This window comes from Barbus barbus (assembly GCF_936440315.1).
Source record: "Barbus barbus genome assembly, chromosome: 35".
In the NCBI taxonomy this organism is placed as follows: Eukaryota; Metazoa; Chordata; class Actinopteri; order Cypriniformes; family Cyprinidae; genus Barbus; species Barbus barbus.
The window spans coordinates 18,809,785-18,826,582 of NC_136763.1; the positions used below are offsets into that span (position 1 = coordinate 18,809,785).

General features: G+C 39.0%; 2 protein-coding genes across 3 annotated transcripts; both read right to left on the bottom strand.

Moving 5' to 3' along the window:
• Positions 1-492: 492 nt before the first annotated feature.
• LOC306854791 (solute carrier family 46 member 2-like) lies at positions 493-6,399 on the bottom strand (the record flags this gene model as incomplete). The annotated part of the gene is made up of 5 exons (XM_079393021.1): positions 493-515; positions 577-768; positions 896-979; positions 1,784-2,555; positions 6,349-6,399. 5 exons carry the CDS (start codon positions 6,397-6,399, stop codon positions 493-495), a joined length of 1,122 nt encoding a protein of 373 aa, XP_079249147.1.
• On the bottom strand, positions 5,644-11,988 carry LOC306854728 (uncharacterized protein). 2 transcript variants are annotated; one of them, XM_079392970.1, is made up of 5 exons: positions 11,915-11,988; positions 7,900-10,279; positions 7,027-7,268; positions 6,711-6,749; positions 5,644-6,619 (listed from the first exon to the last, which is right to left on the bottom strand). In XM_079392970.1, exons 2-5 carry the CDS (start codon positions 10,133-10,135, stop codon positions 6,542-6,544), a joined length of 2,595 nt encoding a protein of 864 aa, XP_079249096.1. In that variant the 5' UTR covers positions 10,136-10,279; positions 11,915-11,988; the 3' UTR covers positions 5,644-6,541. The 2 variants fall into 2 exon arrangements, with proteins under 2 accessions (XP_079249096.1, XP_079249095.1); XM_079392969.1 differs by having other exon boundaries at positions 11,021-11,988.
• Positions 11,989-16,798: the final 4,810 nt, after the last annotated feature.

A 16,798-nucleotide genomic window follows, 5' to 3' on the forward strand; every position in this document is an offset into this window, starting at 1 on the left:
AATTTAATTGATTAAATTTAAACGATGCAAAAATTTTGTGTGTGAACAAAACTTTGCAAGAGAAACTGAAACAAAAATTTTGTAAACAAATGCAAAGTTTTCAGGGTACGCAAAAGTTTTGCAAGCAAATGCAAAAGCATTGAAATTTTCTGTGGGCATGCAATAATTTTGGGAGAGTGCGGAAAGGTCTTGTGAGTGAATGCAAAGTTTCTTGGGTAATGCAAAACGTTGTCGAGAGAATGCAAAAGTTTTGTGAGCAAACACAAATTTTCTCAGGAATTGCAATACTTTTGTGAGAGAACACAAAGGTTTTGTGAGTGAATGCAAACATTCTCAGGTAATGCAAAGGTTTAGTGAGAAAGCAAACACAAAAGCATTGAAATATCATTTTTATCCTTTTTTTTTCGTCACATTAGGGGCTCCGAAGTACTGAATCAAAATAAGAACATACATTTTCATGTAAGTGTTCAACATCTCAAATGGATCCAAGTCTCAAGTCTCGCCCACTTCGATAACTGGAAAACAAAATGAACAACTATTACCCTGCATGATATGAGAAGAAGCCACCAAACAAACTTTTGCTGTTGTCTTTTAACGACAGATTTACATACATGATCGGGACAGCACTGATGTAACTAATAGCACAGGAGAGGAGGAAGCAGAAGCCACTGAACCAGCCGAGAGTTAGTGGGTAAATGGAGGTGAAAAAGACATTGGACAAGAGATCAGATACAGCTAGAACCACCTGGAGCAGCCCAAAGACTCGCCCTGCCAAGAAACACAGCAGAGGACTCTCATGAAGTATCGTATAACGTGCAGTATGACCTCAACTACAGCATATACTTAGATGAAGCACATTTTTCAAGTTTTTGTTTCTATGGAGTTGTAACTTAACCATATTGCTGAGGATGCAGATTCTTGGACAGCATGGCTCGCAGTGTTGGCATGGGAACGCAGGCAAACATCATGATCCCTCTAGCTGTTTAAAACAACACATCTCAACCTTTCACTGGAGAAAGCAATATTATGGATACCTCTATTTTACCCAGAGGTAACGGTTTAAAGTTGCCTTTATTATAAATGAGTTTACTACAAACACACAACTTCTAGCTCCACAAGATGTTAACTGATGGACCAGAGTCGTGGATACTTGTGGATTATTGTGATGTTTTTATCAGCTGTTTGTACTCTCATTCTGACGGCACCCATTTACTGCAGCGGAAGTGATTTAATGCTAAATGTCTCCAAATCTGTTCCCATGAAGGAATAAACTCAGCTTGTATGGCCTGAGGGCATGTCATAACTAAAAATGTTCAGTATAAAAATGCACATGGAGATTTGATTAATTTACATTTAATTTCCAGATCTAGAAATCACATTTTTAAAATTTGGTTACCTCATAACGTTACGCTTGATTTGTGCTCTTGTGAAAGTGCAATAATAATCAGTGTTGAAAAGTCTGCGGTTTTCCCGCTCAATTGGGCTACTGTAATACTGTTGCAGCGGATTCTTATTTTTAGTCCGTGGCTTGATACAAAATCCATGCAAAGAGGTTTTGACCCCCTGGAATGCTATTTTGATTGAACATGAATGGGCTATTTTTGAGTGCCAATTTGGCTGGTTTTGTTACGCAGACCTGGCAACCCTGATAATAATAGTCACTGGTTGAGAACCACTGCTCTATGGCTATTACTGGAGACCTATTTCGGTGATATCTGTCAGGTGGGGACTATGTGCATCATTCCACGATAAATCACCTTTAATTACCTTAAAATAAACTCACCCAGGAAGTAGACCCAGCTTTCTACAGCGAATGCCATGATTGCCATCCCAGTACAGTTGGACACAATACCCAGTAGAGTGAGGGCTGTGTCTCCCAACACTTTGAACAGACCGAGGACCCCTATGAAGCTACTCAGGTACATGGCACTGGTGGCGGCCCTGCCATATCCGGCCCAAACCGAGTCCCAGCTCAGGGGGGGCTTCAGCACATACAGCTGGAGCACATTTTCTGCCCCAACCATGCCTAGCATGAACGACACCATTGCTGTCATCAGCATGCCTACAGAGACTCGATCCATCGTTTTCCCATTTTCGGATTCAGCCAGCAACGGCTCACTCTCGGATAGGGAATGTCTCAAGTCAGTGAGGGCAAACACAGAGTACAGTAATGCCACAAGGCTGATTAGAATTGCTGTCAGGAGGAGAATTGATGATCCCATCTGGTACATATATCCAGATAGGAGACCTCCCACGACCCCAAAACAGAAGTCCACGATGTTGAGTTTAAGAGTGCGTTTGCCCTGCTCCGAGCTCAGAGATGCCAGAGCCGCCACCCCAGCCCAAAACATCGGCCCGCCTCCGCTCAAACCATGCAGCAAAGAACCCAAGTACAGAAACTCCAGAGGAACTTCACAGTACATGAAGATGACAAGTATGAACATGCCCAAAACCGAACCCATTTGAGAGGCCACCAGGAAGACTTTAGGTCCATGACGGTCAGAATGGCCCCCATTTGATTGGCAGACTGGGATCTCAAAGCTGTAATTTTTAACCTTTAAGACAAAAAATAAGCCGTATTGATACTGTATGTGTGTGTATTTGAAATAATTAAGATTTTTTTAAATGTTTTGAAAGAAGTCTCTTATGCTCACCAAGACTGCATTTCTTTGATCAAAAATACTGTAAAAACTATAATATTGTGAAATATTATTTCAATTTAAAAGAACTGCTTTCAAGTTGAATAGATTTTAAAATAAAATGTATTCCTGTGTCGCAAAGCTGAATTTTCAGCAGCCATTACTCCAGTTTATTTCCAATTATTTATAATGGTTATTATTAATATCAACAATGAAAACATTGTTTTTGCTGCTTAATATTTTTATGAAATCCATGATACATTTTTTCAGGATTCTTTGATGAATAAAAATCTCAAAAAAGCAGCCTTTATCTGAAATAGAAATCCTTTGTAACATTATAAATGTCTTTACCAACACTTTTGATCATTTGAATGTGTCCTTGTTGATTTTTTTTTAATCATACGTCTGAAATGTTTTAATAACTGATAATAATAAGAAATGTTTCTTGAGCGGCAAATCAGCATATTAGAATGATTTCAGAAGGATCATGCGACACTGAAGACTAGAGTAATGATGCTGAAAATTCAGCTTTGCATCACAGGAATAAATTACATTTACATTACAATATAGCCTTGGTGAGTATAAGAGACTTCTTTTGAAAAACATTAAAAAATAACAGGTTCCTACTGGGACAACTTGCTCCACTGTAGTGGGAGAGTGTGTACTGAATGAATTACTTTTTTGCTTGGGCGATGAAAATGTCAAATTGCTCATTGTAGCCAAGAGTTTAAGGTATATGTTTATACAGAAACTTACAAAAATAAACCCGCTGTGCCAAATATTCATTAGACTACAGTGACGTGTGACAACTAGCCCCAGTCGCTCCTACATATTGAAAGTAATGTCCCATGCAAATAAACAAATCACATGGTCCAAAGATTGATCATTGTCAGATCCTAATTATAATAGCTAATAAAATGCTGTCCCACTTATTATACAAACAAAAGCACATGCATACACTAATGCATTTAAATGCTACTGCAGGCTAATATGAATATTCGTTTATAAATACAGGAAAAAATGCACTCCACTTACTCAAAAGGTTTTATCCACTGGAAATGGATTTTGATTGAGATGAAAGAGTGGAAAGGCCCGCTTGGCACTGATTTGCAGTTTAATGCAGAATAGAAGCTGTGTGATTGAAGTGAAAGTGATTTTAAAAGGTATCTTGTTGCTGCTTGTAAATGCATCTACCTATTCTGAGAGCATAAAACAAATTGTGGCACTAATACAATAGGGTTCAGATGAGGATTTTGAGTCTTGTCTAGCATCCGTGGCTTTATTTAATCTGCACTGTTGTTGTGTAGACATTTTTAATGACACTGGCATGAAATGAACAAACAACTAAGCAAACTACATTGCATGCATGTTTAAAACATGTTTGACAGAGCTCCTGCCTAATTTTTATACAATATCATATTAAAAGAAAATCATGTATTTTCTCCTCTAGATGGCGCTGCTGTGCCGTGGCCGTTGGCTATACATGCTAGTATAAAAAAAAAATATATATATAAAAAAAAGTATTCATTAAAGGGAAACCACTTGAAGGAAGATTGTTCAGCAATTATGTCATTTTTATGATGGCTCTTAATTAGTGAGATTAGAATATTGCTGGAACTTTAACATACAAGTAGTTAGAAAACACTACAAGCAGTAGCCCCTCACTGCAGAACAAAGATCCAGGGGGCGGGGTTGGATCTACATCTAGGGGTGGAGATGGGTGGGTTTAGGGATCAGGGGGTGGAGACGAGTAGGTTTAGGGGTGGGGATGGGTGGGTTTAGAGATCAGGGGGTGGAGACGAGTAGGTTTAGGGGTGGGGATGGGTGGGTTTAGGGATCAGGGGGTGGAGACGAGTAGGTTTAGGGGTGGGGATGGGTGGGTTTAGGGATCAGGGGGTGGAGACGAGTAGGTTTAGGGATCAGGGGGTGGAGACGGGTAGGTTTAGGGATGGGGATGGGAGGGTTTAGGGATCAGGGGGTGGAGAAGGGTAGGTTTAGGGGTGGGGATGGGTGGGTTTAGGGATCAGGGGGTGGAGACGGGTAGGTTTAGGGGTGGGGATGGGTGGGTTTAGGGATCAGGAGGTGGAGGCGAGTAGGTTTAGGGGTGGGGATGGGTGGGTTTAGGGATCAGGGGGTGGAGACGGGTAGGTTTAGGGGTGGGGATGGGTGGGTTTAGGGATCAGGGGGTGGAGACGGGTAGGTTTAGGGGTGGGGATGGGTGGGTTTAGGGATCAGGGGATGGAGGCGAGTAGGTTTAGGGGTGGGGATGGGTGGGTTTAGGGATCAGGGGGTGGAGACGGGTAGGTTTAGGGGTGGGGATGGGTGGGTTTAGGGATCGGGGGTGGAGGCGAGTAGGTTTAGGGGTGGGGATGGGTGGGTTTAGGGATCAGGGGGTGGAGGCGAGTAGGTTTAGGGGTGGGGATGGGTGGGTTTAGGGATCAGGGGGTGGAGACGGGTAGGTTTAGGGGTGGGGATGGGTGGGTTTAGGGATCAGGGGGTGGAGGCGAGTAGGTTTAGGGGTGGGGATTGGTGGGTTTAGGGATCAGGGGGTGGAGACGGGTAGGTTTAGGGGTGGGGATGGGAGGTTTTAGGGATCAGTGGGTGGAGACGGGTAGGTTTAGGTAGGCTAAATGTAAGGTGGGAGGAGTTGGATCCAAACACACCCCCTGGATCTTGTGTTCTGTCCCAACTTGTCTTATAAGGCTCAAGTGCACCTTCATAAACACCAAACCAGAAAGGTGTTAAGTTTCACTCATGCTTTTAGCACTAATAAAGTCATTAGTATTATTTAATATAATTTATAGAAAAAATATATAAGAAAAATAAGAAGAAATACTGCTTTTGTAAAATCGACTCAACAAGAAAATTGATTAAAAACTATCTCTTGTTTCCCCTTTTACATTATGTTTGAATTTCTTTCTGCAGTACCAGTGGTGAGGAATCACTGTTCAGGGCTAAACCATAAAATCTTCTATTGAAAAAATGGTATACATTAAACATATCTACTAAAAATCAAGTCTTTTAATATATATATTGCATATATTATTATAATGTGTTAACAACACAGAATACATCAATGTTATCTTTTGATATTATGTTAATTTTGACATACCAGACTACTATTGAAACAAAACTCTGAGTCATGAAGACACAATTTACAATGTCTTAGCTGTTAAGATTGTACATAAAAAACAATTATCAGATTGCATTTACAATACAGCAAACATCTCCAGTGCAACTTTATGAATCTTTAATATTCAATACAAAAATAATCTTCTAATGATATTTTATATTTTTTCAGTGGAAAGCAAGATTCAACATTATTTTCATTATTTAAAGACCACTTTGTTAGATCAACAGGCTTGTGTATTAATGAGTTCATGTCCAGGTCCAGATCTCATGGTCCCTCCTCTCTGTATAGGATTGATAGGTGATTATACTTTGCTTATTTGGTTTTATTCCTTGTGTAAAAAAAAGCAAGCTGGTCTATCCATTTAAGTGCTTAAGATTTGAAGGTTAGTGACATTATTGATCTGGAACACACTTTGGTGTTTTATTTTCAGATGACAGATTTTATAAGTATTAAGGATGATAGTTAAATGGGAGGAGAAATAGATAAAGAAAGTTTTCACGATCCAGCTTGCTAGAGTTTACAAATCACCCCTAGCAGGTAAGATGCTCTCCACACCAACACCTATTTCCACCACACCAGCCAATCAGAACAGCCAGCTAAACTGAGTGAGATGGAAGCAATGTCCATGTTTCATGTTCATTGACTTTATATGGTGAGGTGACACGAGTAGTGTGCTTGGTAAGTGCAATGTGGAATTAAAACCAGTCCTTCTCATCTGAAGATGATTTCTGGTGTGTCCTGTTGTGTCGGTGCTGATTCATTAGCTCTTCTATTTGGCGTACATGCCTGCCTCCCACTGCAGGGCTCGTTGGTTTTTATGCCTTATTACACGGGTGGCCTCTACAACCTGCCGAGAAACCAGAGTTACACAACATGATCAAACTGGATCTGTTCCAAAATCCAGCAGAGGGCACTACACATTGAAAACCTCAGCTCACCTCATTGTTTATGTCATCAGTAGGGTGGATCCCAGCATACTGAGAAAGAAAATTTATGAAGTGAAAAAAAATCTGCCTATACACTTCTACATTGCATTGCATTGTGACATTAATCTCTTGAATGGATAGTCAACCTAAAAATTATATTCTTTACTTGTGTCATTTCAAACGTGTGTGACTTTCTTCCATGGATTTGCAGTTTGGAATGACATGAAGATGAAGGTGATTACACAGTTTTCATTTTTGGGTGAACTATCTTTTTTTAGGGCTGTTTACTTGAGAGGTTTGTGATTTCCTGAAAGAAATTTTCACTCACTGCATTTTCTTCCAGCTTTAGTTTGACCCGTCTGTCCTCAAAGTCCTTTAGCAGTGTCTCAGTCAGACCTTTTTGGGAAGAAGGCGAAGACAGATCAGCAAGCGTGCTCATGGGCTTGTTGGGGGTGGTCTGGGAAACAGTTGGAGACATGAGTTTCGGGCTGCCCCATGGCTGGGGTGTCATAATTGACACAGAGGGAAGTCTGAAAGTGGGTCGTGGTGAGAACAACTGTGAACTTTTATCTGGAGAGATAAACAAAGAAACACAAGAGATTATGTTTTCTATTCATTCACCTACTTACACGAGTCATTCGATTCCCCATACATTTTAAAATAAATTACTGTGTTTAAAAATCATCATGATTTTCTAAGAGCATTTCTGAAGCAAACACATCTTAACATACAATGTATCTGTTGAAATGTAGTCATAGTTCTATTATGGATACAGATTCTGAACTGATAAGTGATCTGTGATCTTGGCCAGCACAAATTGTATTGGAAAAAAAGACATAGCATGTATGCATTTGATTGTGTGAAAAGCAATCTTTAACTTCAAATGCGCATTTACATCCATGAAGTAAATGATTAATCATTCTTCAGTGAAGCAGAATGTCATGGTATGTCCAAAGTTCAGAAACTACGTTGGCAATTCTTTCTCATTCCTTGGTGCTGCTGACATCCATAAACATTTTACGCTTTAATCAGTTAGCTGCTGTATAAACCAAAAAGTTACGAAATGCACATGCCACAAACATTGTACAGAATAATAAGGCAGTTTCCCAGTAACAGACAGTACCCCCCCCCCCCCCCCCCCCCCCCTTACCTATTTGTTATGTTTAGTATGTTTGAGTGCAGTGAGACTGAAGAGTTATACCTGTCATGGATAATCGAGAAGTGTCCAGACTCCCAGAATGAGGATTACTGTAATTATGTGTCTTTTCTGGAAATACCGAATCCACTTCTGCCATGTTCCCATGTGTAGTTTGTGGTGAAAATACAGTTTCCTCGTTGGTTAGAGGAGATCTGGGTTCAGAGGAACTTAGCACTGGATTCACGGATGCTGGGTTGGGTACTGAGAAAAACTGACTACTGGACTCTCTCAGCTCTTGGAGCTCTTGCTCTCGTCTGAGGTCTTTTTCGATTTCCTGACGGATGCTGTTTGGGGCATTCTGCATTTTGGGGCTCCAGTCAGTGTACTCAAGGTGAGATTTCCAGGTAGGAGTGTACCGACTAGTTTTTGCAGGTTCCAGTGGGGACAAAGAATTTCGAGAGTAAAATCTCTTCCTTCCTGACATGCTGTTGTAATTTTCCACAATCCAGGATGGCTCTTTCTTTGTTCTGAGGGTATTGGTTTGGCACTCTACACCATTTTCTTTATGAATGCTTACTTTAGAATGCTCCTCAGGATGTGCATTTACTTGGACTTGGTTTCCAAAAGTGCAGCTGTCAGAGTTTCTGTGAAGGATAGATTCATCAGGATGTCGATGAGGACAGCAAGGTGAAAGAACTTCCTTTGAGTCCAAAAGGTTACCTTCCTCTACAAGTCCAGGTTTCTCTGTATTCTGCATGTCATCTGCAGAGATTGTGCTTTGCTCTAAATCAGTTGTGGGACTTTCTCTTAGACTTGCCCCTAAAGATGTGACTGGAATTTCATCCGGTTGTGACTCAAATGACTTCTTATTGTCCTGTACTTGGTTCTCTTGGGTATCATGGCTTGAAACATTGTCTGTGATCTGTCGCTGTTTCTCAAGCTCACGCTCTCTCTGAATGAGGAAACTTACTCTGTTGGGTTCTTTGGGTTTTGCAGCTTTCACCTGTGGAGGTGACAAGGACAGAATTGGCTTTATCCTGATCTCCACCATCTCTGAATTGCCTTTGTGCAAGATACCCCTTGATCGACGAAGATTCTCTTCCCGTTGTTGGGAAATTCTGATTTCCCTTTGAATGGGAGTCTCCTCTGCACTTGACATCGTCAAGCTGCTTTCCATCTCGATAGAAGGATCATTCGAAATGCTACCATCGCTGGCGTATCCTCCACTTCGGTCACCAAGACCAGAGTCAACATCATCTAAGGCACCTCCATTTTTTGAATCCTCAGTCACAGTTTCAGTCTTTACTACAATTGCTTGTTGTGTTGCTAGTGGGATCTCGTTCTCCTCTAGGATGCTCTCTTTGCTTACTTGTCTTAGAATGAAGATGCTGGCCGTTGAGGATAGAGTTCTTCCCCGCAGTTTGGGGGAATAAGGGAGCCGCTCGGGACTCTGTAGGAAGGGGTTCTGTTTTGATTGTTCCATCATTAGAAACTGCTTTCGTGCTGCATTGAAGTCAATTTGCTCATTGTCTATGGAGCCAGGCTCAACCCTGGCTTCTTCAGTCTTCTCGCTCACTGGTTTGTAGCTTAGACTAAACCCATGCAGGAGCCTTTGCGGCGTGTTACTGAGGTCCAGATTTTCTAAGGCACTCCACTGCTCTTTAAGGGCAGGGATTTTCTTGGGTGCCTGATTACGGATGATGTCCATTCGGTCTGGACTTTCCTCATCTTCATTCACTGTGGAGGCATCCTCGATTCGGTAAGGGTCATATCCATTAGTTTCTTCAAAAAGCCTTCCAGGTATATTTTCCTCTGTGTACGTCTGTAGCTTAAAGGTGCTCTTCTCCTTCAGGGTATTAAGTTTGGCCTGCCTTTGTGGAGAAACCATGTAGACCTCATTCATCTCTGCTTCTGCACTTGCTGGGTCATCTACAAAGGAATAGAATCCAACATGTGAGCCTGTACTGCTGGCGGTTCCAGGGCTGCTGGGGTTGCTTGTAGTACTGGGCCTAAAGTCTTCACTGTCACTTCCATCCTCAGACACAGCCACTTGCCTAGCCTGGACCATCACATCTGGAGGACTATTGCCATACCCAGAGGACACTATCACAGTGGGCTGCATGTCTGTTACTGTTATGCTTTCCAAGCTGAACCTGAAAGAGTTACCATCCTGACTGCTGCTCCACGTGTTCTCTAGCAACTGTGGTTGACCTGTAGGGCTCAATATGGAGCGCAAATCTGACTGCTCTAGCTTAGGGGAGAAGGGCTTCATCACCCAGCGCTTTGGGTTGCTGGTCATGGGAACTCTGGGTGGTGGATGGTTCTGGGTAGCCCTGGAAAGTGGAGGTCTCAGAGAAGAATGGGAATGGCTCACAGCCTGCTTCTCTGCTGAGGAGTGAGACCATGGATCATATGGGTTGACCGTCAGAGTTGATGCCTGTCTCTGGGTAACAACAAAAAAGAAACAACAGATTTACTTCAGGACTGTGCAGAGACTATCAGATGATTAACACACTGTGTGTAGAGAGTAACAAAACGTATTTCCAGATATGTAACATACATGGTTTACAAGGTACAAGGTTTAACAGGTTGTGTCTAATAAGAGAGAAGAACATGTAAAATGTACATATAGGACATTTATCAAACATTTTACATTACCTTAAAAAAAAACACGAAACAGTGTTAAAAATATAACACTAGAAAAAGACGTTACTTTCACTCCTGACTTTTAAAACTGTCCTTTGTAAATAAATTACCATATTTCTTGTAAACGAGTAAGTGTATATTAATTGGTATTTTGTTCAGTTTTGTTAAATTTGACAATAATGTCAGTTATTTTACAATAACTGACATTATTGTAAAATAATGCATTTCCTTGATAAATTGTTTAGAATGAACATCAAAACATTTTCTCACTATGGTAAAATCGTGGAAGACTTCATCAGTTTATCCTACTATTCAGCTGAAAATCATGTTTCTGTTAGGCTTTTTTTCAATAGTATACTTGAACCCATCTTAGGCCTAGTACTAAAAGAGCGAGAGAATAATATATTTTTATGCTTATATTTTAGAAAGTTTTTTTTTTATATGTCATCTCTGTTGAATAACTTTTATGATGGCAAAACTTTTAAGTATTTAAATGTCTTCAGATGGTGATTATATAGATTAAAAAACTGGCACTCACCTCACGTTATTGAAGAAATATGTAGTAATCCGTTGTTTAAGAATAATTTATCATTGAGGGAAAAAAAATTATCTGGTCTGCGTACTGCATCAAAACAATAGATAAGAGTGTCTACCACTTTGAACCACTTGGAACAAGCTTACGTAGTTGTAAGGGAGTTTTGCTCACTCTCACTGGTGTCCGTGAGTGACATTGTGAACTGTGAACCGCTGATAAAATGACAGCAGGCCAATTTCCTGGAAACCACTGCTCTGCCTTTGCTGATTGGCTCAGAATGTTTGAGGGGTGTCCCAAAAGTGTAGAAAATATACTGTAGCTTTACAGAAGTATGATGGCTGAAACAAAGATTAAGGGAACTGTGCTACAGCGAGTCTTTACCCCATAAAAACATTTTAAATATATGCCCACTGAATACAAGCTTCATATCCAGATTCAAATGCATTTTTCATGATATTGAAACAACTACTGATAACAGAACAGCTATGTTTTGATGAATGTTCAGTGTAATGTGGACTGTACTCAAAAAAACAAGTTTGTAAAATCTCACTCTTTCACTTTCTTCCAGACAGATCGAAGTGCTTCATAAAAAAATTATCATAACCTTCAGTGACAATAAAATGGCTGAAAAAAGAAACTTTCCTGCCATAAAATGCATTTAAGAATTGTAATACTATATAATACTGAGCACAATCTTTTTCTCCTCATTTACTGTTAATTTGTTAATTACGTTACGTCACTTTATTCTCCTCTGAATTAGGCATCTTATACAGTACATAAAAATGATCTCACACATTTCAAATGAGCAAATAATATGAACTATTTATTCTAACATAACATGCTGAAATATTTATTCTCACAAAACCTTTCAGCCAAAGAAAAGTGAGCAACACTCACCCTCAGACATCAGTAGCGGTGTGAAAGCCTGTAGTGTCACATGCATCAGAAGACACTTCTGTCTTTACTGCACTGACTTGACAAAGTTCAGCTAATATCACATATGCATGCATAGACACACCCCACACCCAGACTGAAGGAGTTCAGAAGACTGATAGATTGTGGATGGGGTATTGAGGAAGAATGGACACCTTGTATATTAATATAAAAGCTTGTTACGGAACCATCTGTATGCAGAATTTACATTAGAGATGTTAAATGGGCCTGAATAAACATTCTTGTTAACTATATTTACCTGTATGGACTGTAGTGAGGATAACAACAACAGTGCAATTAAAATTAAAGCTGAAGCTGTCATTTGAGGAAAACTCCCTCGGGATGAGTGAAAGAAAAGAGCATGACACTCATATTTTACATTCCAGAATTTATGACCAAGTAAATGTCTTTTTCTAGACTCATCACTTGTAACTGTTTAACTGATCAAGTAAAAGTGCATATGATTGGACTTTGTACAAATGTAAAAGTGGATTTAATAATACAAATCTAAACTAGGGGTTTTAAAGCAACTGTATGTAAACTTTTTGTTACCTTTAAATATAATTTTTTAAGTTTCAAAATCATTCTGACGGTTCACTGACATCTAATAAAGCGAATGGCTTGTTTCTTTCCAAACGTCTGTTCTGGGAGTTTGTAAATTTGGTGAGCATGCAGGTATGAAGTTTCACAAAATTGGCGGATTGCTTTACGGCAGCAACAAAAGCTTGTGTACAGCTATCCACTGTAATTACGGCACTGGTAAAATAACAACAGTGAATTCCACTCACATAACTAGGGGGCTTCATAGCCGCAAAAATACAGAAGAAGAAGCCAAAGTTCAGGTAAATGTTTCTTTGCCCCAAACACAATACAATGTATTCAGAAAAACATATAATGCACAAGTATTTGACTTTGTACATTACATATAGTGAGTATTTTATTAGTTATTGAATATAAGCATCATAATAAAGTAAGAACACTAGTATTGTACTATACACATAATTTTATTTATATGGAATTTCAATTATACACTGTATGTTATAAAGCTTATTAAGTGAGACTAATTTGACAATTTGTAATAGAATGAAATAATTATTTTTTAAAGCCCTATACACTTAAAAATAAAGGTTCCAAATGGGGGGGGGGGGGGGGGGTTCGTAGCAGTGCAACAGAAGAACCATTTTTGGTTCCCCAAATAGTGATCAGTGATCAGTTCTTAAAGAAACCATTTTTTCTTAGTATGAAGAACATTTAAGTAATATAAACAACATTTTTCATTACAAATAACTTTATGTGGAATGGATGTTAAAAGTTCTTCATGGAATCATCAATGCCAATTAAGGACCTTTATTTTTAAGATGGTAAAATTCTAACCATTTCTTCAAAAACATATGTTTTTGCATAGCCCTACCTTAAAAGAATGATCTAGGCTGTTACACAGCACCTGCCATGGAGGAGTGTACTTGAACATGGTGTTTGCTGCAGCACTAGAGTTTGAAAGGAAAACACTAGCATGCAGTTAACTCAACTCAATCCTGATGAGTCCTGGAGAGTGAACAGAAGAGCAAAATAATTTTTTATGTACCATAACCTACCAAGAATCACCATACACTAGTTTGTGTCAGATATTACAAAACATTGTGTTATGAAAATACTTTGTGTAAAAGCAATCAAAGTAAAAAAATAAAAAAAATTATATATATATATATATATATATATATATATATATATATATATATATATAGTAATATGTGATAAAATTTGTTTGCTTTTACTCTCATTCTTCCTCATTCAGAATGACTCACCTCATCTTTTGCACCCCTATGGATCCAGCGAGACTATTGTTTCTAATAGCGCTGAAACATGCAGTGAAAGCAGGGCCAGCCTATACGCCATCAGTACTGCTGCTGGTGTCAGTCTAGTTTTCAGTCTTCATCCACTACCCATAAAACTTGTGTTCTGGCTCAGTTGCTCTGGTAAAACTCCCCCTCCAATATGGCTCCAATATGGTCAAAAAAAGAGGTAACACCTTAAGCAAAAATGCCCAAAATGTGTGCGGGGTGACCTGGCCCATGGTCAAAGATTCAGTGCATGCATGTGTGTGTGTGTGTGTGTGTGTGTGTGTGTCTGTGTGTGTGTCGATGACTGTGCTGAGGGCAGGGATACCAGTCTGGAATGCTGCTACAATCAGCAACCTTAGGACAAAAGCTGAGAGTACCCCTCTACCATCCCATAATGCACCTCATAGTTGCTCTGAAAAGCCTGGTAATTTAATCATTGACAATAGTGGTGACAATACCGCGGTGGCTCTTAGATTAGTTCTGAATGGCAGCAGTGGTGTTCCTCAGGTCTCACTACTAGGCCCGCAACCAGTTTGTATTTTTTTCATCAAATCAAGAAGATTATTTCCTTACTTTTCCACCTTACTCCTCTACTTTGTGTCAGATGTTGATTTGGTAACCACTTTGATGATTTGTCAGACTGATTCAAATTAGCAACTGAGTTTTTTAAAATATGCATTAAAAGAATTGACGGATAAGATGTTTGTTAGCAAATCGGACTGCATTGGTTGCACTGTATGTTTCTGATTCACTTAAAAGATCAGGCTCATAAGAGTCATTTGTTAGTGAATCGGACTACACTGGCTGTTCTGTATGTTGTTATTATATTTGTCTTTTAGCAGATGCTTTTATCCAAGGTGAATTACAAATGAGAAACATCACAAGCAGTTTTTCAGAGAGCCAACAAACAGTATTTATAGCATCCAATGCTAGGTTTAGTATAAAACTAGTTTTATCATGCAGCCAGTGAGGACAACTCAGTAGAAAGGCATTTCTTGCCATTATTTCACTGTGCATGATATTTTTATTGCATTACAGTGATTAAATTAATCTTTTGTTGTGGTAAGGATTGCAGGAAATACTGTTAAATAAAGATTTGTGCATACTGTCGATCATATGCAGCACATTTACTGGTATAAAGAAAACAAGACGGAGGCAGTGATTTCTGTAATGCACGTCACATTTTAATGTCTCCTTCCAACTCCTTCTACAGCTCTGTCAGGTTGATAAGAAAGCAGACCTTCACAACACACAGACAACAGTGGTAGTAAGAGCACACACACTCATTATCAGGTGAAGCAATAAGAGAGGAACCTGGTTATATGTTCCTACATTATCCTCTGTTCTACCATGACTTTGAACTCAGCTTGTCATCAAGGGTTAGGGGTTCAAGCACAGGGACATTATCTAACATGGAAATGGATATGTATATGTAGATATGTGTGATGTATGTACCTATAAAAGCATGCAACTATACAAAAGAGATACGCCAGGCCCGTGGCCAGACAACAAGGCATTTCAGGGGTGAGGAAAACATCGGAACTGGAATGTTAGTACTGACGGACAGTAAGGTGAGTGGCAAACCATGAAACTCACAGTGATGCAAAGACTTTAAAGGAAGTTGCCCAGATGAGCATTGGGAGGAACGAAAACTGGTTCTTGAACCATGACTTATAACCTCACACAAAAAGTGTGTACCAAAATGTGAGTAAACAGAACACGATAAACGGAAAGGGATTTTTTTTGCATTCATGTTGACCTCATTTGACTCCTGGGCTTCTGAACAATGCACATTGATTTCCATAGAGTTCATCCCGGCTAATGTAACTAAAATATGAGATAAAACATGACATATTAACTGAAATAAATCATAAATACGACCACATAGACGCAAAACGCACACACATTATTCTAGCAAACCTCTACCAGCTACCCATGCCACATAATTTCATTCTCCTAAAAATTAGTTATTAATTTGCCATCAAATTAAATTGATAAAGTAAGTCATTTATAAGGTACAGGTTTAACATTCATTTAAAAAAATCTCCAATGTCATGTAAAGGTGCATTTAGTAGTTTGATGCTAATTTAAAATGTAAAGTTTACACATGGAGAAATAAATGATGTTTTTGTAAAGATTCTGATTGGTGTGAACTCACATGAGGTGAAGACTTAGAAAAAGATTTCTATAAAATGTGTTTCAGTTATGTTGCAATGAGCCAAAGTGTTTCACTAAGTTTCACAGCTTCTAGTAGCATAGTGTTGTTTGGGGATGCAAAGAACGAAAATTATACAAACATCGTGCCTTTCCAGTGAAGAAAATGGAAGAATCAGTACCTGTATATAGTGATTAGAGAAAAGAAGCTTTTTGAAACACTAAATTAATTGATTTGCAAAATTATTCGATTTCAAACATCTCAAAACACAGCACGCTCATTCCACCTGCTGGTCAAAGTAGTGTAAATGCAATGTTATCACAACCCAAACTTGCAGAAAGACACCTTTTACAAACCAATCACAATTGTTTTTAATAAAGTATAATTTACTGAATGTAATTTACAGATCACTAAATATATACCATGTAATATGATGTGCCTGAATAATTTGTTATAATTTTGTATGCTTGTTTTAGGCAGGACTTGGCTATTCAGTCCAATTAGAAATAATCATTATATTATATATGCATTATATATGCATGCTTATTCAAATTCGTTAAAAATGAACCTACATCATAATTGATTAATGTGTTCACCAGACCAGAATTTGAAAGTTTCGATGCAAAGGTTCGATATAATGAAGCTAGTTTCATACGCGCTCCCAAATGCTGATTGGAAAAAAGATTCTCAAAGTTTCAAAGCTGAAAGCTCCCATCACTACATATACGACCAAAGAAGAGGGAGAAATGGTCTGAAGCCAACAGGCAGAAAGACAAAGACAAAAAAACGTCGGAAAGATTTGATGAGGGATAGTCTTGAGTTTTGTTGGGCAGGTAAGGGAATTAAATATTG